Genomic DNA, 22,483 nt, shown 5'->3' with positions numbered 1-22,483 from the left:
CATGATAGATGGATTGAATTTCATGCACACATCATGGTGAGTGCCACATATTGTGTTGTAGGTTAAGATTAATCTAAAAGGTTTATAGTGGATCCGACCTCAAATCACTGATAAAGAAAACAACAAAGTGACCATCTCTTTTTAACACTCTTTTCACTTTATGTGGGTGTACCACTAAAATCACAATATAGAGGAAAAAAGATTATTAGCTAGACATTAACTACTACTTTAAACAAGCTTCCTATTCCCATGAAAATGCAGTTCAAGGAAATGGAACTTATTCAACAATCAAGCAAAATGAAAGGTGAAAGACGTACAATCAACCAAAGCTAAATGTATGCATTTGGATTTTCAAGGAGATATCCTTCTACTGCCTTGAACATTCCATCCATGTTTCCCATCATCTCCTTTGTTTCATCTTCTTTTGGCAGGTTACCTTCTACAGTCTCAAACTCTCCGTGAAACTTGCATACACTTCCACCATTGATGCCATCTTTGAACTCCAGTGTAAATGTAGTTGATTTCACTTTCTTCCCAAGTAGACCACCTTCAATCACTGAGTACTTGAACAAATGGTTATTGTCGTCGATCTCATCTATGCAGTCCTTCCAGTATTTGAAGTCCTTGATGGCTGCACATTAACAAAACAAACGCATTTTTTTTTATTGAAGTATAATGCTGTTATCAAACTTATTTAAACGCATATTAAGTATTAAAAAAAAAATAAAAATAAAAATAAATTATGTTAGTTACCATCAGTGAAGTTGGACTGTCTGACTGTGCCGACCCCACCATCACCTTCGAGAACGACAATGCTTGATATGATTTCAGGCATGAGCTTGGGCATGAGGTTGTGGGAATCCTTCACCATTGCCTTCCAGAGTCTCGATGGTGAGACTGGAGACAAGATTTCATGACCCACAGTACCAGCGACCATGATTTCAATACTATTAATGAGTATAAAAGTCTATGACTGTGGTTTTTGAGTAGCTAGGTGGACTTGAGCTTGCGAAAAGATGAGAAGATGCATGTATATTTATAGATGGTGATGGTAGAAAGGGAGGTGGGAGAAGTGAGTTCTCTTTCATAGGATTTAGCTCCAACGAATACATTGAAAATTCTCATATATTCCAATCCTAGGCAATGCATGCAGGTTGAGACAAATGATAATAAAAAATGCGGAGATCCCTTGCTTTGTACTGTAGCTGAGGTAATATTGAGTTTTGATAAGCGCATACATGCGACATAAAGCTTGTGTACATGCCACACACGTGAGCATGGCACATACTTGTTAGATCTAGTCCATCCATCGGTTTGCTGAGATCTTACATTGTTTACCAAAAATAAAATCTGGTCTAACCAGGGCTACTATATATTGTAAACAATACTGTAAACAGGTGTATACATAGACAAACACTTACACATGTATATTTGCAAGCCATGGTCCATCTGACGGGTGGATCAACCGGATGCTTAGGCGCCCAGGCATCAAAATAGTAGTGCCATTCTGATGAATGTACTAGATCCCAGACTTATGCCCTACTAACACATGTGGCACATGTTCATCTGATGTTTGACATGCCACAAATGCATTTTTCGGACCAAGAGAAGTTCAAATGAAGTGAAAGTAATCTGTTAGATCTCTTCCAGTCCTACATAAAGCATAATATAATTGGGCCCAAGTACATTCAGATTGAAGAAATTCATTCAAGATAAGTAAAAATTGGCGTTCGAAGTGGGTCGTAAATCATTCGTAACTCCTATTCTAGACATTGTCACAAAATGCACAACTATCAATCTTTATGTAACAATGGTTTCATGGTCAATCGATGTGTATGGAAGGTCGCACACCCCCATTTAACAGAAAACACACACTTTCGGATCAAAATTATAATTTTAGAAAATTTGACTATTTTTAGTAATTTGTATTTTTGTCGTATCTCCTTAATTTTTAGAGTTTTAGGATTTTTCATCTTTTTTAAAAATCACTTGTAATAATGCTAAGACTGTTCTAGTAAGCTTTATCTAGACATTTTTATTTTTGGCAACTTATGCTTTAGAAAAGTTTTACTTTGGAGTAACTTCTAAACGAATTGAGAAAGTAGGCTTTAGAAAAGTTTTACTTGGATATTTTTGAATTAGGGTATAGATTTTCTTTATTAATGGTATAATTGATAAATTATAAAAACATTATTCAATAAAATACTTGAATTTTCTTTCTTATTTTATAATGGACTCAAAAAATCTCCTTATGGATTTAATGTTTAATCACTTGTAGAAGAAGGTGATCTTTCTCTTATTGTGTCACACTCTTCTTTGTCATCATTAGCATGATTTAACACGCCTAGTGACATTGGCAAAGGTCTCAAATGTTAAAACTTTTTAGAGAAGTTTACAAAAAACTACATAATAACAAGGAATTTACATTCCAATAACATTTTTTTTTAACGCTCGGTTGGGTGCGCATGTGAGAAAATGGGTACAGTACTGCTTGAGTCAACCACTGTGATGTTTGTGTAAAATCTACACTGAGCACCGAGTGCATTGCCTCATATTATGTGAAGGGCCCAAAAATCACCCTAATCTATTATCCAAGTGGACTACTTGTTTGGAAACAATGCACTGGGCAATCATGACCTTCCGGATTTCATATAATCATCGTAGTGGAAGTTGTAAAAATCAAAGGTAGACTTTTCTTTAGTAACTGCTTTCTTTGGTGTGGCTTGGATGTCACATTCACATTGTGGTGGGCCACACAGTAGTGGGATTTCACCACCTATGGGTACTTGAACCTTTGACCACGTGTTGAAACTCCTTAGAGTCTGCCACCGGATCAATAGCAAGGACCCATTTACTAATGTTCATGTTTTAGATATGGCCCATTTGATTTGTAGATAGGAATTGACTATTGTACTCATTTAGTGGACTAGTCTTATGTTTCTCCATTTACTAATGTGCTTGTTTTAGGTATGGCCCATTTGGTTTGTAGATAGTACTGAGACTAATATTGCACCTAGAGCTGTACACGAGCAGTGTAAGCTCGGTAATTTGCTTGACTCAGCTTGAAAAAGCTCGACTCGACTCGGATCAAAACTCTGTTCAAACTGAGTCGAGCCTTTTTTTGGGAGCTCAGAATATTTTGAGTCGAGTTCGAGCTGGACCTAGCTCGACTCGGCTTGACTTGGAATATTTCGGATGTGTTCTATGTGTTTGAGCGAATGCCTGAGAGAAATGTTGTCACTTGGACTTCAATTATTTCTGGTTGCATTCAGAATGGTCTTTGGGGAATTGGGTTTTCTCTGTTTGTAGAAATGCTCGAATCCGGTGTTCTTCCCAATGATTTTACCTGTAATGTTGTGCTTCAGGCTTGCGCTAACCTGGCCGTGGTTGGTGTTGGGAAACAAGTGCACTCTCTTGTTGTTAGAGTTGGACTCAACGGTGATTGCAGGATTGAGAATTGTTTGATTGACTTCTATTCTATATGTGGGTTGGTGGATAAGGCTCAGAAGGTTTTTGTTAGAACGCAGGATCCTGATTTAGTTTCTTTCACCTCCATGATTGCTGGTTTTTGTAAGAATGACTTATTTAAATCAGCAGCTAGACTGTTTGATCAGATGCGGAGGTTGGGCTTAGACCCAAATGAAATGGGGCACCTTGCCAATGCAACCCACTCTCTCCATTTTTTCCCACGACTACTCACCGTCTGAGTAGAGCACAGATCCAAAAACTCAGCTCGAACTCGGCTTGAACTCGGCCAAGCTGAGCACGAACTGCTTTTCCGAGCTCGAAGGCCAAGCCAAGCTGAGCATGAGCTGAGACTCGATCAGTCTGAGTCAAGCACAAGCTGGGCAAAGCTCGCCTTGGCTCAACTCATGTACACCTATAGCTAATTGTAACAAGAGATGGGTCCTTACTCTTGCTCGGGTGGTAGACTCTCAGGAGTTTCAACTCCCGGTCAAGGGTTTGAGTACCCATAGGTGGTGAAATTCCACCAGCGTGAGTGTGTGGGGTAGTGTGTGTGCGTGTGTTAAAAAAAAAAAATAATAATAATAAATAAAAAAAATAAAAAATAAAATAAAATTGTACCAAGAGATCTTGATAGTAACGACCTCTTGGAAGAGTTGGATGTCACATGATACTTTGGAAGTAATCACATGGAGTATATATAGCTTTTGGTCTAATCGGGTTGGACTTGAGAACTCTCTTGAAAATGTATACCTTTTTTATCAAATAAGTGGGAAGACGAACGCCCACCGTTGAATTTTCACGGGCCCACCATGATGTGTATGTGAGATCATCTCTAACCATTAGATGTGTAATCCACTCCAACCATGTTTATGGGTAATGCACTCCAACCATTGTCAATCCTACTTTGATGTGTATGTGAGGTCCTCTCCGATTATTAGATTTGTATGCAAGCTAAAAACTAGTTTTGGTCTATGATCCAAGTTGTCCACACCAAGGGAATGAGTTGGGAGAGACATCCACCCTTGATTTTTATAGATCCCACCGTAATGATTATATAAAATCCACTCCAACCATTAGATGCCATACTAAAATTTTGGTCTAAGGCCCAAATTTCAATCATATCTTTGATTCATTTGGGCCACACCAAAGGAAATAGTTTGGAGGGTGAGTTTTGCCCTATATATTGTTTTCAATTGTTAGGGTCATAGGAATTACATATGTGAATTGTTGCCCCTCAACCTAACATGAGATGACCAGCTAATGGTCCATGCGGATTTCACATTAACACAGTAGTTATTTCACCTCGCCTTTGGGAAAGGGTGGTACTTTGATGGGCCCTACAGTGGTGTTTATGTGAAATCCACCCCGACCATCAGGTGTGTCACCTCATGTTAGGCCCAGAGTCCAAAACTGAGCCCTATTCTTGATTGAGGTGGACCAGGCAATTGGAAACCATGTATAGGGCAAACCCACCCTCCAAAGTATTTCCCTTGGTGTGGCCCACTTGAATCAGAGAAGGGTTTAATATTTGTGCTAACGGCTTAATTTTTAGTGTGGGATCTAATAGTTGGAGTGGATTGTATATAATAATCATGGTGGGCCTTGTAAAATCCCAACTATTTACCTTAGTGTGGCCAACCGGAAACACAAGTCAGCCTAATATTTTGTTCTGGCCTAAAATGGGATTACACATCTAATGATCAGAATAAATCTCACATATAGTTCATAGTGGGCCCATAAAAAATAAGGGCCAGTGTACGGTCAAATTAAATGAAGTCTCGAGACTAGCAGGCTGAACCATATGTTATGGTCCAACCATCAAATAACTTCCAAATATTCATGTTTATATGACATCTAACTCATCTACTAATAATTTGGCCCTATCGTGAGAATTATCTTTTGGAATACTCCATAATGTATACTCATTTGCTGGACCACACTAGTGTTTCTCTATTTACCAATGCCTGCACATTATTTTATATAGTGTGGTCCAATTTTTTTTATTTATTATTATTTTTTTTTTGTAGAAGTTTTTTTTTTTTTTTTTTTTTTTTTTTTTTTTTTTTTAAAAAAAAAAAAAAACGAAAAGATGTACATCCATTCGGGCAGGCCCCACCAAAAAGATGGTACATATGACTAACTATTGCATGAGAAGATCCTCGTGATAGGAACAAAATGTTTGATGCGGTGGATGTCACATGCACTTAATACTTTGAACGTTATCGTATGAGTAAACTATGGCTTCAAGGTGGGGAAATCGGTGAAGTCCCACTAGGCGTGAGTGTGTGTGGGGTGTCTGAGATCCTCTCCATTCATTAGATACATAATTCCATGTTAAACTAAGGCAGACCTGTGACTCAGGCGGGCCACCTAGGCAAATAGTTGGGAGGGAGACATCCAACCTTAATTTTTATAGGGCCCACCGGGACGATTATATAAAACCCACTTCAACCATTCGATGCAACACTAAACTTAGGCCTGAAGCCCAAACTTCAGTCCCACCTTTGATTCATGTGGGCCACACCACAGTTTCCAATCGTTTGGTGACGTAGCTGATCGTTCGGGTGAACTTCTCATTAACAACGCGATTAGGCCCACCCGAGCCCGTGACCCCTTTGTCTAATTTCTAAACTGGTCAGAAGTCTAACCAGTTGAACTTGAGAAAAACCTGATGGATGGAATAGATCTCACAAGTATGTACCATGCTGGCACGTGTGTGGTATGTAGACGAGCTTTATTCCACTTATTTGTGATCCATGCTCAAGAATCCCTCACTACAATACAAAGCAAAGGGTTTGTCTCAACCAACATACAATGCCTAAGAATGGAATATAAGAGAATTTTCAATGTATTCAATGGAGCTAAATCCTATGAAAGAGAACTCACTTCTCCCACCTCTCTTTCCACCCTAAGCATGTATAAATCTTCACGAGAGTTCTCATCTTTTCACAAGCTCGAGCCCACTTACTAAAAAACCACAACCATAGACATATCTACTCCTTAATATTAGTATTGAAATCATGGTTGCTGGAACGGTGGGTCACGAAATCTTGTCTCCAATCTCACCATCGAGACTCTGGAAGGCGATGGTGAAGGACTCCCACAACCTCATGCCCAAGCTCATGCCTGAAATCATATCAAGCATCGTCATTCTCGAAGGGGACGGTGGGGTTGGCACGATCAGACAGTCCAACTTTACTAATGGTAACTAACATAATTTTTGTATGTGCTTCATAATAACAGCATTATACTTCAATATAAAAAAAAATGTATTTGTTTTGTTAATGTGCAGCCATCAAGGACTTCAGCTACTGGAAGGACCGCATAGATGAGATCGACGACAATAACCGTTTATTCAAGTACTCGGTTATTGAAGGTGGCCTACTTGGGAAGAAAGTGAAATCAACTACATTTACGCTGGAGTTCAAAGACGGCATCAATGGTGGAAGCGTATGCAAGTTTCATGGGGAGTTTGAGACGGTAGAAGGTAACCTGCCCAAGGAAGATGAAACCAAGGAGATGATGGGAAACATGGCGGGAATGTTCAAGGCAGTAGAAGGATATCTCCTTGAAAATCCAAATGCATACGTATAGCTATGGTTGATTATGAGGGTTTCAAGTTTGATTATGATTGGTTGTTGAATAAGTTCCATTTCTATAGACTGTGTTTTCATGGGAATAGGAAGCTCTTGAGTTTGTTTTCAAATGGTAGTTAATGTCTTGCTAAATAATAATAAGCTTAATTTGTTCCTCTATATTGTGATTTTAGTGGTACATCTGCATAAAGTGAAAGACTCTAAAGGGGCCGTCACTTTGTTGTTTTCATTATTATTGCCTTGAGGCCGGATCTGTTGGATACGGTGATTTCTGCAAATCCAAAACCGTGTGCATATCTTAATGAGCAAGCTGTTAGATTAGATTTTTTTTCTAAGATCAGATTGCTAGCTGTGTAGATTTCTTTCTAGATTTTTCTGGATTATTTTTTCTTTATTTAGCTACCCCTAGGATGAATCTAGACAGGGATAGTTTAGTAATTTCACACAATAAGAAAGCTTATAAATAGGCAGCAGTGTAATACGATTTTTAATTCATTCCAATACAGCTGCAGTTCTCTCTTCTTCTTCTTCCAAAAGTTTCAGTTTTTGTTTCATGGTGGCTGCAGCCACACGTCAGCAGGAAGCTGGGTTTTAGACCCAACAAAGTGGTATCAGAGCCCTTGATCCTTGGGCCTCATCAGCCGTGAGAGCCTCATCAGACGTGAGAAAGAGCTGTTGATCCGTGAGAAGGAGGTCCTGCACCTCTACCTGTTTTGGGTGTCTACAAATACCCTACAACAAAAACCAGCAGAAAATTTCCAGCAAAAAGTTTTCCAGCAAGTTTTCGGCCACAACAAAATTTTTTTTTCAAAAACAATCTGTTTTTTAAAAATCAGATTGCAAAAAAAATCTGTTTTCCAAAAAAAACTGTTTTTAAAAAAAAAAAAAAAAAATCAGATTGCAGTAGAGAAAAAAAATCTATTTTTTTTAAAAAATCAGATTGAAAAAAATCTATTTTTTCAAAAAGAAAAAAACAGATTGCAACAAAAATATCTGTTTTAAAAAAAAAAAAAATCAGATTGAAAAAAAATCTGTTTTTTCAAAAAAATCTGATTGCAGCAAAAAAATCTATTTTAAAAAAAAAATTAGATTTTAGCCAAAAAAATCTATTTTTCTATCTCCCTTCATTTTTTTAAAAAGAAACAATCATTCCTTTAAAAATAGAAAAGATGGCTAGCACAATCCAGCCGCAGATTCCTAAGTTGTCAAAGGACAACTATGAAAATGGTGCATTCAAATGAAGGCATTGTTCGGGTCGCAAGAACTATGGGAGATCGTCACCGATGGGTATGAAGAACCCACTATGGAAGAAGAAGCCGCCTTCACCAACGAAGAAAAGATCACTCTAAAAAATCAAAGGAAGAGATACAATAAGGCTTTGTTTCTCCTCTATCAAGGGTTGGATGAATCCACCTTCGAAAAGATTGCCGAAGCAATATCAAGCAAGCAAGCATGGGATACCCTTAGCACCATCTTCAAGGGTGTAGATCGAGTAAAGCGGGTTCGCCTTCAAACATTAAGAGCCGAGTTTAAAGCGACTCACATGAAGGAAGGTGAGAATATTACTGATTATTTTTCACGTTTGCTTGTAATTGTCAATAATTTGAAAAGAAATGGTGAAAAGATTGAAGATGTCCGAGTTATTGAAAAGATACTTCGATCTCTCACAACTAAGTTTGAGCATGTGGTTGTGGCGATCGAAGAATCAAAAGATATTGAGAAACTCTCCATTGAGGAGTTGATGGGATCGTTGCAAGTTCATGAGCAACGAATGCAGAAGAATGCCAGTTCCATGCCGATGGAACAAGCTTTAGAGTCAAGATTGACTCTGAATAATAACAATGGTGGATGTGGAAGTTCACAATGTGGTGGACGTTTTGCTAACAATCGCGCAAGAGGCAGAGGGCACGGATACCAACAAAGCCATGGCCAAAACCAACAGAAAAATATCAATTTCCATAGAAGAGAAAATGGTAGAGGTAGATCCATGCATGGACGAGGAAGTACAAAGAACATCCAATGCTACAATTGCAACAAGCTTGGCCACTATGCATCTGATTGCTGGAGCAAGCCGATAACTTAAGACGAGCTATCCAACTATGCCGAAGCATCAAGCCATGAACAAGAAAGCTCCACACTTCTCCTTGCACAAGAGAAAGGTAGTGATCAGCATGATGTATGGTATCTCGACACGGGTGCAAGTAATCACATGTGTGGCGACAAGAAACTCTTTGTGAAACTCACAGAAGGAGTTCATGGCGATGAAATGTTTGGAGACTCATCAAAAACACCTGTGAAAGGTAAAGGTAAAATCCAAATCTTTCAGAAGAATGGTGTTCCAAACTATATCTCCAATGTGTACTACGTGCCTAACATGAAAAGTAACATACTGAGTCTTAGACAACTCGAAAAAGGGTATGTCATACACATGGAGAACTCTTCTCTTTCCATTAGAGATATGCATGGACGTTTGATTGTAAAAGTCCAGATGGCGAAGAATTGTATGTTTCCTCTCCATATAAACACAATGCTTGAGAAGTGTTTTTATGGAAAAGTAAAGAATGATTCCTGGATGTGGCATCTTCGCTTTGGTCATCTAAATTTTAGTGGCCTGAAACTTCTGTCCTCATCAAGCATGGTGCATGGTTTGCCTACTATTGAAGCTCCAGAACATGTGTGTGAGGTGTGCACACTTGGGAAACAACAAAGGAACTCCTTTCCGAGTGGATTATCCCGAAGAGCAAGAGAACTGTTGCAGTTGGTTCACACTGACATCTGTGGACTATTAGATCCAATCTCTCTTAGAGGTAATAAATACTTTATTACCTTCATTGACGATTTCAGTAGAAAATTATGGGTATATGTAATCAAAGAGAAGTCTGCTGCTTTTACTGTTTTTAAAAATTTTAAGGCCCTTGTTGAAAAAGAAAGTAGTCTTAAAATCAAAACTCTTCAATCTGACAGAGGTGAGGAGTACACCTCAAATGTTTTTCGAGAATATTGCAGGGAACATGGCATTAAGCAACAACATACTGCAGCGTACACACCACAATAAAATTGAATTGCGGAACGGAAAAACCGCACTATCCTCAATATGACGAGGACCATGCTGAAGGAGAAAAGTCTGCCAAAGAATTTTTAGGCAGAGGCAGTTGCATGTACTGCTTATCTGCTCAATAGGTGTCCGACTAAGAGTGTCAGATTCCAGACACCGCAAGAAGCATGGAGTGGATACAAGCCGAGCGTGGCACACCTTAAGATCTATGGGTGTGTTGCCTACGCTCAAGTTCCAGAAGCAAGAAGGAAAAAGCTTGATGATCGTGGCGAGAAGTGCATCTTCATCGGCTACAGCGAAGAGTCAAAAGGCATACAAGCTCTACAACCCACTAACCAATAAGCTGGTGGTGAGTAGAGATGTGGTATTTTGTGAGGAAGAAGCATGGAAATGGAACAAGGGAAACTCAGCCAAAGAAAAACAAGTCGAGGTCGAAGAATATGAAGAAGAGAGACATGAGAAGCAAGAGCAGACACCTACATCACCCCCTTCGGATCACAGAAGTCCAGGAGTACACTCCATCTCTCCTGGAAGTACTTCATCAAATCAGAATTCATCCAGCACATTTTCATCCGATTCTCCTTCACCCTTGGCTCCCATTAAAATGAAAAGCCTCAACGACATCTATGCAGAAACTGAGGAAGTGAATTTACTCTGCCTATATGCGGACCACGAGCCTCTCACATTCGAGGAGGCTGTGAATGAAGAATGTTGGATAAAGGCTATGGAAGAAGAGATTCATGCCATCGAGAAGAATCAAACATGGGAGTTGACCTCACTTCCTAAAAGCCAGAAGACAATTGGTTTCAAATGGGTGTACAAAATCAAGCGGAATGCCGATGGTAAGATCGAACGATATAAAGCAAGGCTCGTAGCAAAAGGCTACAAACAGAAATATGGGGTAGACTATGAAGAAGTTTTCGCCCCAGTTGCTCGCCTTGACACTGTAAGAATGATTATCTCCCTTGCAGCTCATCACAGTTGGATGATCTACCAACTGGATGTGAAATCTGCATTCCTAAATGGGGTACTTGAAGAAGAAGTATACGTTGACCAGCCTGAAGGCTTTGTCATGCAAGGGGAGGAACACAAGGTGTATCGACTGAAGAAAGCCTTGTATGGGTTGAAGCAAGCTCCCCGTGCTTGGAATGCACGGATTGATGGTTATCTTCAAGAGAATGGCTTCGTCAAATGTCCGTATGAGCATGTAGTCTACACAAAGAAGAATGCCCATGGTGATATCCTCATCGCTTGTTTATATGTTGATGATCTGCTGTTCACTAGGAATAGCCAGGCGATGTTTGAAGAATTCAAGCAAGCTATGTTCAAAGAGTTCGAGATGACTGATGGTGGATTGATGTCTTTCTTCTTGGGCATTGAAGTGAAGCAACAAGTCGGCGGCATTTACATATCCCAGAAGAAGTAAACAAAGGAACTTCTTGAGAAGTTTCAGATGGTCGATTGTAAAGCCGTAAATACACCTATAACAACAGGCCTAAAGCTCACAAGAGATGGAGAAGGAAGAAACGTCGACTCAACCCTATTTAAGAGCATAATCGGAAGCTTAAGGTACCTCACAATCACTAGGCCAGATATAGTCTACAGTGTTGGGCTTCTAAGCCGGTATATAGAAGCCCCAAAAGAGTCACACTGGCTAGCTGCAAAACAAGTACTAACGTATATGAAAGGGACTATTGAGTTTCGTCTCTTTTATCCATACAATGATGAGGCGATGTTGTATGGATATTCTGATAGTGATTGGGGTGGTGACCAAGATGAAAGAAAAAGTACCACAGGCTATGCTTGCTATCTTGGGTCGACAGCATTTACATAGAATTCAAAGAAGCAGAGTGTGGTCGCCCTGTCCACATGTGAAGCTGAGTACGTAGCAGCTTCATCCACTGTATGTGAGGCGATCTGGCTAAGGAATCTACTAAAGGAGCTGAAGCATCTACAGGAGGAATCCACTGTTATATATGTGGACAACAAGTCGGCAATCGAACTTGCCAAAAATCCAGTTCAGCATGGAAGGAGCAAGCACATCGACACAAGATATCACTTTCTTAGAGATCTAGTAAAGCAGAAATTGGTAAAGCTGGAATACTGTCACACCACTGAGCAAGTGGCAGATATCTTCACCAAAGCATTGCCAACTGACACATTCAGGAGACTTAGATCAATGCTTGGAATGAAGTCGGTTTTGGTTTGAAGGGGAGTGTTGGATATGGTGATTTCTGCAAATCCAAAACCGTGTGCATATCTTAATGAGCAAGCTGTTGGATTAGATTTTTTTTCTAAGATCAGATTGCTAGCTGTGTAGATTTCTTTCTAGATTTTTTTGGATTATTTTTTCTTTATTTAGCTACCCCTAGGATGAATCTAGACAGGGATAGTTTAGTAATTTCACACAATAAGAAAGCCTATAAATAGGCAACAGTGTAATACGATTTTTAATTCATTCCAATACAGCTGCAGTTCTCTCTTCTTCTTCTTCCAAAAGTTTCAGTTTTTGTTTCATCGTGGCTGCAGCCACACGTCAACAGGAAGCTAGGTTTTAGACCCAACAGGATCCACTACAAAGCTTTTAGCTTAAGCTTAACCTACAACGTGAATTATGGCTTAGAATCACACATGCTTCCCCCAGCTGCTATTCAAGCCATTCATGACAGCGGGATCTTTCTTTCTAGGAGAGAGGATAAGCTTATTTGGAAGCTCCATCCGTCCGGCAAATTCTCCGTAAAATCAACCTAGAATGCTTTAAGATCTGCCAGGCCTCAGCTTCTTTAGACAGCCTGGGCATGGAATAAGTTTCTGCCCCTAAGCTGGCCATCTTTCTTTGGAAAGTGATGTGCAACGCCATCCCGGTTGATGCTGTTGTCCAGAAATTTAGGATCTGTTTAGCGTCAAAATGCGAGTACTGCTTCTATGAGGTTGCCCAAGCCCCGTTAGCGCCTAACCCCTCCTTATTCCAGCTGGGCATTAATTCTCCAACCCGGTTTCTGCTCGGTGGGAGTAGGCCCTTCCCCAATCAAGAGATCAGCCCAGACTTACCTCAGGCGAGCTGAGAATCACATCCTTCATCCCACCAACAATCAGCAGCCATCCAACAGACCCACCTCCCCATCTAGTTCTCTCTCCCCCTCCTTCAGCTCAGCCCAATCCAGGGGTAGACGGACAGTTCCCACTCCATTTCCCCCTCGGTCCCCTCGATCCATAGGCCCAGCACTATCTTGTAGCCCTCTGTTCAGCGACTTCCACAAGCCGGCCGTCAGCTTGCCTCCCCCCTCCAGGCTTCTCCCCAACCAGGCCCTCATCTCAACAGGGAGGCCTCGATCATCTGCTATGCAATGGCCTGGTTGCTACTCTAGTTTGGAGGCACTTCGCTCGCCTCTTCCACATTCCATTCATCCACGATCAAACCATCAACTCACGTCTCCTCCACTGGTTCTCGGCTGCTAGACGATCTTCTCCATGGCAATACCTCCGGGGTATTGTTCCCTCCATCATCGTTTGGGAGTTGTGGCTAGGCAGGAATGTAGCTAGATATGAGAATAGCCCATTCAAACCAGGTCCAACTATCTAGAAAGTTGTCAAATGGCTGCGAGAAATAGGCTCTCCTACTTACCTCCGACTCCTATTCTGCTCCCGGGAGATCCGTGATGTAAGTGTTGGGGTTGGATTCTCACTCTAAGTTCAACATCGAAAAATTCCAGATCATCTCCTGGGCTAAACAACCAACGGGATGGTTAAAACTTAATGTTGATGGCTTGGTTAGGGGCAACCCAGGAATTGGTGGAGGCGGAGGCGTCTGTAGAGATCACGAGGGCTACTTGACACTAAGTGAAAAATGGAAAAAAAGATGGATTTAGAGATGGTTCTGGACCATCTCTAAAATTGCTTGGTTTAAAAACGCTTTAGAGACTGCCATAAACCGTCTCTAAAATTTTAGACGGCCCCTGACCGTCCTTAATATTGTCTTAAAAATTTGAACGTCCACAAATCATTTACGACGGTCGTTGACCGTCTTATACGCAGTCATCTAAGACGGCCATTGGTTGTTCGCATTAGAGACGGTCGTTGACTGTCTTATATGCGGTCATCTGAGACGGTCATTGGCCGTCTACATTAGAGACAGTTATTGGCCGTCTTTTACTTATAATCTAAGATTGTCAAAGACCGTCTCTATTAGAGACGGTCCTAAACCGTCTCTATTCGAGATTGTCAAAGACCATCTCTTTAGAGACTGTCAAAGACCGTCTCTATTAGAGATGGTCCTAAACCGTCTTTAATGCTCAAGTCAAAAATTAAGAAGCTCGAAAAAATTATGAATTTTGAAAAAAAATTAGTTGAGAAGCTAAGAAAAATAATTAACATTGATTAAGAAAATTTTAAATTTTGAAAAAAAAAAACTGTAATTTTATAAAAATCTAGATTTTGAAAAAAAAAATTTTAAGAACTTCGAATAATGTTGACAACTTCGAAAAAAAAAATTTTGATAAAAAATGGTATTTTGAAAAAGAAAATTTAAAAAATTAAACAAAATTATGAAAAAATTGACAAATTGTAAAAAAATATATATTTTAAAAAAGAAAACTAGATTTTGTATTTTAACAAGAAAAATTAAAAAGTTATATAACAAAAGTGAGATTTAAAAATGATATTTTGAAAAAAAATTAAATAAAATTGTGAAAAAATTGATAAATTGTAAAAAAATATATATTTTTTTTAAAAAAAGAAAGCTAGATTTTGTATTTTGACAAGAAAAATTAAAAAGTTATATAACAAAAGTGAGATTTAAAAAATGATATTTTGAAAAAGAAAATTTTAAAAATTAAACAAAATTGTGAAAAAATTGACAAATTGTAAAAAAATATATTTTAAAAAAGAAAACTAAATTTTGTATTTTGATAAGAAAAATTGAAAAGTTACATAGCAAAAGTGAGATTTTGATGATGTGTTGTATATCTTTGCCGCCCCTATGTTTCTCCAACCCATTTTTGGGTCGGGTAATAATGTAAAAATGTTTTAATTTTTAAAAAATTTTATTGGTAAAAATGTGTGTGTGTGTGTGTGTGTGTGTGTGTGTGTGTGTGTGTGTGTGTGTGTGTGTGTGTAGTTTTTATATCATATGAATGGAAATTTTTTTTATATATAATTAAAAGGTAATATTTAAAGGATTTGTAATATCACACGAAAAGGAATATTGAAAAGTTTAGAAATTTTAATTGTGTTTAAGAAAAATTTTGAGAACAAAATAATGCTTTTGAAGAAAAAAATCGGCATTTTGAAATTTTTGAGAAAAAATTAAAATATGAGAAAAATTTTGAGATTTTGAAAATAAAAATTCAAAATTTGTATTTTAAATTTTTTTAAAATATTTTATAATAAAAATGATATTTAGTTAAAAGAGAAAAAAAATTATACATTTTGAAAAAAAAATGTTAAATTTATTTGTGAAAAATAAAATTACTAAATTATTAGGCACATCCACTAATTGAACCTTTAATCGTTTTTGGACAATCTAATCAGTTCAAATTAAAGAGTAAATAACTTCACAAATTTCACTGAAATTGTTGATCAATCTTGTATGCCTAATATCTTTCTCATATGTAGCCTAATTGAGGTGAGTAACTAGTCAAATTGAGAGTATTAATCAATAAAATAGAGTGAATGGACCAGACATGTAAAATGGGCCAAATATTCTGGTTAAAATTGTGACCCAACTTACTGAACTTGTAAGAACCTAAGAATTGATGTTAGTAAGTTTTGTGGGGCCCATCATGATGTGTGTCGAACATCAACACCATGGATTTGATGTGTTCCCTTTAGGTTATGAGATATCTCAAAAATCATCGGTAAACGAAACTCTAGTGGGCCATACCATTTAAAACTATGTGAAGACATCCTAAAAAATATATAAGCACTTGGTGGGGCCCACATGAGTTTTGGATGCGGTTGAAACTTGGTCTGACCCCTCATCCAAGTGGGACACACATAATGAGTGGGTTGGATATGTGAATCACATTTAGGCGCAGGCCCAATATATGATTATGAATGTTTTAAGGAAACCTTTCTCCACTGTACTTTTTATTGAAGGCCCAAGAGGACCACACCACATGAAAACAATAGTGATTGGATATCCACCATTAAAACCCTCCCAAGGCCCACTGTACTTTTTATTTGACATCCAATCTGTTGATTAGGTCATATAGGCCCAGATGAAGGGAAAAAAATATCAGATTGATCCAAAACTTTATATGGCCCCCTGTTGAGGGTCGAATATTACATATTAGACCCCAGTTATTACTTGTTTTTATGAACATGATACTGTTTAATGCCCTATTTAATCGTATTTGTGATGCAAGGTGTATTCACAAGCATAGGACTGAAAAGGATGCTTAAAGCATGGATTTAACACTCTGATGACACCAAAGGCAAGGGATAGACCCCAGGGGACCAAGATCGAAGGATTTACATATCAGATATCATAGGAAATCAAGCCATTCACGTTAAAGAGGCCTGAAAGTCATCTAGAACATCATAAGGTTCTCACCATCCATTTGGCTCGAAACTGTATATATGGCCTGAGAACATCAACACCATGCATTTGATGTGTCCCCTTTAAGTCCAAAAATCAGTCATATACGAAACTCAGGTGGGTCATAGCATTTAAAACTATGTGAAGACATCCCTAAAACATATAAAAGCATTTGGTGGAGCCCACATGAGTTTTGGATGTGTATGAAAAGTGGTCTGACTCCTCATCCAAGTGGGACACACATAATGAATGGGCTGGATCTATGAAGCACATCTAGGTGGGCCCAATAAATGATTATGAATGTTTTAATGGGAGGGTAACCCTCTCAACTATAGTATGTGGTGTGGCCCACTCAAGTCATGGATTGACTTTATTTTTAAGCTTGTGGCCCACCACAGAATGGTGCATCTGACTGACGGGGCAGATCCAAAGTTCAAGTGGACCCACCATAGAAAAGAGTGGGATAGTAAATAAATGAATAAATCATGGTGAGCCCCACCGGATTTACTCAGTATGCTTATGGTACCAAGTTACTCTATACATAATCCGCTTCCATCCAGAAGTGTACGTGGTTTGGCTAGTTACACTGCCACTAGCCAGGTTGCTAGTTGTCGGTGCAATGTGGACCCCACCATGATGTATGTGTTTTATTCACGCCGTCCATCCATTTTAAAAGATAATTTTATGTCTTAATCCCGAAAATGAGATAGATCTAAATCTCAGGTGGACCACACCATGGAATTTTTTTTGATTAAATGTACACTAGTTGCAAACCTCCTAGGGCCCACTGTAATGGTTATTTGACATCTAACCTATTGATTAGGTGTAAAAAATTAGATGAAGTGAAAAAATATATGTCAGCTTGATGCAAAACTTTTGTGAGCCCTACCATGATGTAAATGTTTAATCCATGTCGTCTATCTATTTCTAAAGATCATCTTATGGTATGAGACCAAAAATGATATATATCCAAATCTTAAGTGGACCACATTCCAGGAAACATTGTTGAATGAGCGTCAACCATTAAAAAATATTTTGGGGCCATAAAAGTTTTGGATCAAACTGATTTTTGTTTTTCCCCTTCATCTGGCCCTGTGTGACTTAATCAACATATTGGATGTCAAATAAACAGTATAGTGGGCCTTAGGAGGATTTTTATGTAGTTCACAAATCTAGCCCATCCATTATGTGTGTCCCACTTGGATGAGGAGTCAGAACAAGTTTCATATGCATCAAAATTTCAGGTGGGCACCACCAAGTGATTTTATATGGTTTAGGCATTTCTTCACATGATTTTAGATGGTATGGCCCACCTTGAGGGGCTCCATGGGGCCCATTGGAATATATGTGTTTGATCTAAACCGCCCATCAATTCTGATATATAATTTTAGTGGATGAGCCAAAAAATTATGTAGATCAAAGGTCTAAGTGGACCACACCATAAGAAATAATAAAAAATAAATTTCTATCGTTAATATGTTATGTAATCCGCTTACAGCTTTGATTTGACTCCTTTTTTGGATCAATTGTTAAAATAATCCGTTAAAATGAATGGACGGAGTGGATAAATAACATACATCATGGTGGGCCCCACAAGACTTAAAAAGTAAGCTTAAAAGGGGAACAGATTGGCTACTCCCCCTGCCACCAGCCCCGTGGCTGGTGGTCGGTGCTCTGTGGGCCCCACCATGATGTATGTGCTTTCTCCATTCTGTTCATGCATTTTTAAAGATCATTTTAGGGCTTGACCGCAAAAATGACAGGAATATAAATCTCAGGTGGACCACACCACGGGAAAACAATATTGATTGGATATCCATAATTAAAATCCTCTTAAGGCACACTGTACTATTTATTTGACATCCAATTTGTTGATTAGTTCACACAGACCCAGATGAAGGGTAAAAACAAATATCAGCTTGATCCAAAACTTTTATGGCCTTAAAAAAGTTTTAATGGTCAAAATTCATTAATCATTGTTTCCTATAATGTGGTCCACTTGAGATTGGAATATAACTCATTTTTGGTCTAATACCATAAAATGATCTAGAAAACTAGATGGACGGCATGGATGAAATACAAACATTATGGTGGGGCCCACATTGTACTGAACACAATAACCCAAATTCGTTTCCGCTTAAAAGTCCCTCGCATGCCCGCCCCTCCCAAAACCCAAATCCCTCCAGTCTCTCTCTCGCGCGCCCGCCCCTCTCCCAGAACCCAAACCCTTTCTCTCTCCCTCACCCGCCCCTCCCCAAAAACCCAAACTCTCTCTCTCTCTCTCTCTCTCTCTCTCTCTCTCTCTCTCACCCAATAGGCCTCCACCGCCGCTGATGAATGAGCAGTCAGTCATCGACCGGCCGTCTCCATCAAACATGGTGCTGATCAAGATGGCTGACGGCATTGCTGAAGGCGAATGACATCAGTGGTGGTCTGAAAACCACGTATGCCGCTAGCATCTACCAGGAGACCCTCTCTTTGCGACGATAATGGTTGTCGTAGAGAGAGGTGGAGGTGCTGGTTGTGATGGAATGAAGTGTAAGGCCGGGATCTTGGAGATGAAGAGACATAGAAGACCAACAAAGATGCTGACTATGGCCTCCATGGCTATCTCCCAGAAATATAGGTAAGGGTATATAAAATTCCTAATTATCAGATTCCAAGCCGAGCTCTGGAAACTGGATCTTGTAATCCCTAATTTTGTGATTTAAATCCCTAATCCATGAACGAATATAGGGGATTAAAGATCTGAAATCCTAATTGTAACTAGAATAGGGATCTGGATTCTGAAATCCCTAATTGTAATCTGGAATTGGGGATGGGGATCTAAAATTCCCAATTTGGGATTTGGGATTCGAAATCCCTAATTGCTGTATTTGGGATTAAAATCCCTAATTTTCTCAATTTGGGGATTCAAAACTGAAAGGCCCTACTGAGTTTACTCAGTACAATAAGGCCCTGTTTGGCCCGGCAGATTGGATGGTATTAGAGTGGATTGCACAGATTTGAAGGTAATGCTAGCTGTGTCAGTGGTGCAAGATCTATGGGATTGCTATATCCCGCGATTACTATATCCATATAGTATTATTCATATTTACATTTTAAGGAAATGCATCCAAGATGATAGAAATGCGTGAGGCATTTATCATACCATGGAGCATTGTCTGAGATGTACTTATTGTCTTCAAGGCCATACACATGTTGCATTTTTCCTGCATACATGTAAACCCCTCAATTCATCAAAGTTGATCATCTTATGAACCTAGAGATGTAAAAGATCTTCCAGGCCTTAGACAAATGTATCATGTTTCTGCAATTTGAATAGGTATCAGCTAGGCATCAGCAGATATGTGCTTTTATACCACTTTCTAAATGCAAGGCTATATTGCCTACAGCCCATGCTGTGGGAAACTGAAAGTTTAGACTGCTAGGCGTCTTGCCTTATAATTCATGCTGGGAAAATTCTGTTGTTTTTGAGGGACTCCTTAAAGTCCATTTTTGAATGCACATCCTCTTGTTGACTAAGAGGATTCTTGATTACAGTTTGGCCCCTGCACCAGTAGATGTTCATTGGGAAGTTGGTTCCAAAGCAGATTCTGCATCCAAGCAGGGGTGACTAGAATTATGGTGGTTGTTGGCCAAATGTTACCCCTAAGATCAAACAGGAAATCCTCAATTTTCTTTCTTCTCTGTCTTCTTTCTGCATCTTGAGTCTAATCTAATTCTTGCATTGTTACCAGCTTCTTTCTCAAAATCTGTTTTAGCGAAAAAATTTATTCGTAAAAAACTAAAGCAGTTTGATAAATTTCTTTTTTTCCCCCACCCATTTTATCATTTATACAATTCTAGAATCCAAGATTCCAAATCATCAAAAAACAATTCCAAATCATCAAAAAAAAAATATATCCCGGATTCTAGATTGCTGATTCTAGTCAAATGTAACTGCAAGCAGAAAATTGTAGCTAAGGTTCCTGCCAGATCGAATAAACCACTGCCAACTAAGAGTTCACCTGGTCCAGCATTAAAGAAGAAAGAAGAATCAACTGACAGTTCAGAAAGCAATTCAGAAGATGAGGTAGGTGGAATGCTTTTGAACTATAAATGCATGGAATTTTCTGATAATAATCTAGCATCTGGAATGGTGCACATGGTGGTATTTGTTTTAAGTTGGTTGCCCCATTGATGTAAATTTCTTGAAACAGGAAACTGCTAAAGCTGCTTTTTGAGCATGTTTGTGCGACATCCAACCTAGTTGATCCATTAGTCATTTTTCACCTAGTGAGTTACTTCCAACTAAGCTTGTTTGTGCGACATCCAACCTTCCAATAGGTTGGGTCCACCATAAGGATAGTCTTGCATAAAAATCAGTCCCATCTACTCATTAGGTGGGTCAGACTAGCAACAATGTTTATTCATTAATAAATAACAAAATATAATTATTTATTTATTTTCAAGGATATAAGCCACAATAGCTTTGCTAATTGGCTCCCACCACAGGTGGGGAATTTGTCAAGTCTGCAACAACTGTAAGTTTTGTTTATTTTTATTTTTTAAAAATTTATTAAAGTATTCTTCTTCAGAAATACCATATGATGTGTTTGGAATTATGAATTTGCCACCCAATTTGTTAGTGGTTAACATGGGATAGTTTTATTTATTTATCTATTTTAGAAGGTTTTAAGTTCAAAACTTGTTGGACCATAAGTTATTATCCATCCCTTGAATTATTGCCAACCTATCATGTTTGTGATGATACCAACCCTTCTAATTGGTTGGCTTTGCCATGAGGATACCCTTTTACAAGAATCAGCCCCAACCTCTTATTAGGTGGGCTATACCATTACAACAATGTTTGACTATTGATGAATATCAAAGTATAATTATTTATTTCTTTTCAGGGATATAAGCTTCAATAATTTCATTGGTTCGCTCCCACCTCAACTGGGGAATTTAGAAAGTCTACAACAACTGTAAGTTTTTTTTTTTTCCAAATCTAATTAGTTATTCTTCTTCAAAAATGCCATAGGCTTTATTATTTATTTATTTTAATAACTTATCTTCTGGAATTTCGAATTTGCCACTGAATTTGGCAATAATTAATGTGTTGTTTTTATATTTTTCTTTTTGAGAAGGTTTTAAGTTCAGCCACTTGTACCATACGTTACTATCCACCCAATGAAATACTTGCAACCTATATATTTGCATGACATCCAACCTTCTAATAGGTTGGCTCCATCATGAGGATAGACTTGTACAAAAATTAGTCCATACACTTATTAGGTAGAACAGACCATAATAACAATGGTGAGCTATTGATAAATAACTAAATATAATTAGTCATTTATTTTCAGGAAAATAAGCTGCAATAACTTCAATAATTCACTCCCACTTGAACTGGGGAAGTTGGCGAGTCTGTAACTACTGTAACTTCTGTTTTTCTTTCTTTATTCTATTTAATTATTCTTCTTAAGAATGCCATTTGAAGTGTTTGAATTTTAAATTTGTCATGAAGTTTGGTGGTGATCAATATGTTATAGTTTTATTTATTTATTTATTCATTTATTTTCTCTAAGAAGGTTTCAAGTCCAATCAATCAAACCATAATTCATTGTCCACTACGCTACTTTCAACCTATCATGTTCATGTAACATACAATCCTTCCAATAGGTTGGCTCGACCCTGAAAATAGCCTTGTACAAAAATCAGCCCAACCACTCATTAGGTGGGCCTATCATATGAAAGAAATTAGTTAACCTAAACCACACCCTAAACCTATAACCTAAACCTATTCTCAATTACCTAAACTTATAATCTATAACCTAAACT

At 38.4% G+C, this 22,483-nt stretch overlaps 2 protein-coding genes and 1 long non-coding RNA gene across 3 annotated transcripts; 2 read left to right on the top strand and 1 right to left on the bottom strand.

Moving 5' to 3' along the window:
* Positions 1–329: 329 nt before the first annotated feature.
* LOC131255130 (pathogenesis-related protein STH-2-like) lies at positions 330–1,175 on the bottom strand. Its single transcript, XM_058255825.1, has 2 exons — positions 754–1,175; positions 330–631 (listed from the first exon to the last, which is right to left on the bottom strand). The coding sequence occupies exons 1-2, from the start codon at positions 935–937 to the stop codon at positions 330–332; spliced, it is 486 nt and encodes a 161-aa protein (XP_058111808.1). The 5' UTR covers positions 938–1,175.
* A 5,313-nt stretch (positions 1,176–6,488) lies between these two features.
* Positions 6,489–7,062, top strand: LOC131255129 (pathogenesis-related protein STH-2-like). The gene is made up of 2 exons (XM_058255824.1): positions 6,489–6,672; positions 6,761–7,062. Exons 1-2 carry the CDS (start codon positions 6,489–6,491, stop codon positions 7,060–7,062), a joined length of 486 nt encoding a protein of 161 aa, XP_058111807.1.
* A 13,461-nt stretch (positions 7,063–20,523) lies between these two features.
* Positions 20,524–22,102, top strand: LOC131256458 (uncharacterized). The gene is made up of 3 exons (XR_009176828.1): positions 20,524–21,183; positions 21,556–21,627; positions 22,009–22,102. It is a non-coding gene; the product is annotated as an uncharacterized LOC131256458 (long non-coding RNA).
* Positions 22,103–22,483: the final 381 nt, after the last annotated feature.

This window comes from Magnolia sinica, chromosome 9 (genome assembly GCF_029962835.1).
Source record: "Magnolia sinica isolate HGM2019 chromosome 9, MsV1, whole genome shotgun sequence".
Classification (NCBI taxonomy): domain Eukaryota; kingdom Viridiplantae; phylum Streptophyta; class Magnoliopsida; order Magnoliales; family Magnoliaceae; genus Magnolia; species Magnolia sinica.
The sequence above is the reverse complement of the archived record's forward strand: the minus strand, read 5'-3'. Positions and strand labels throughout refer to the sequence as shown.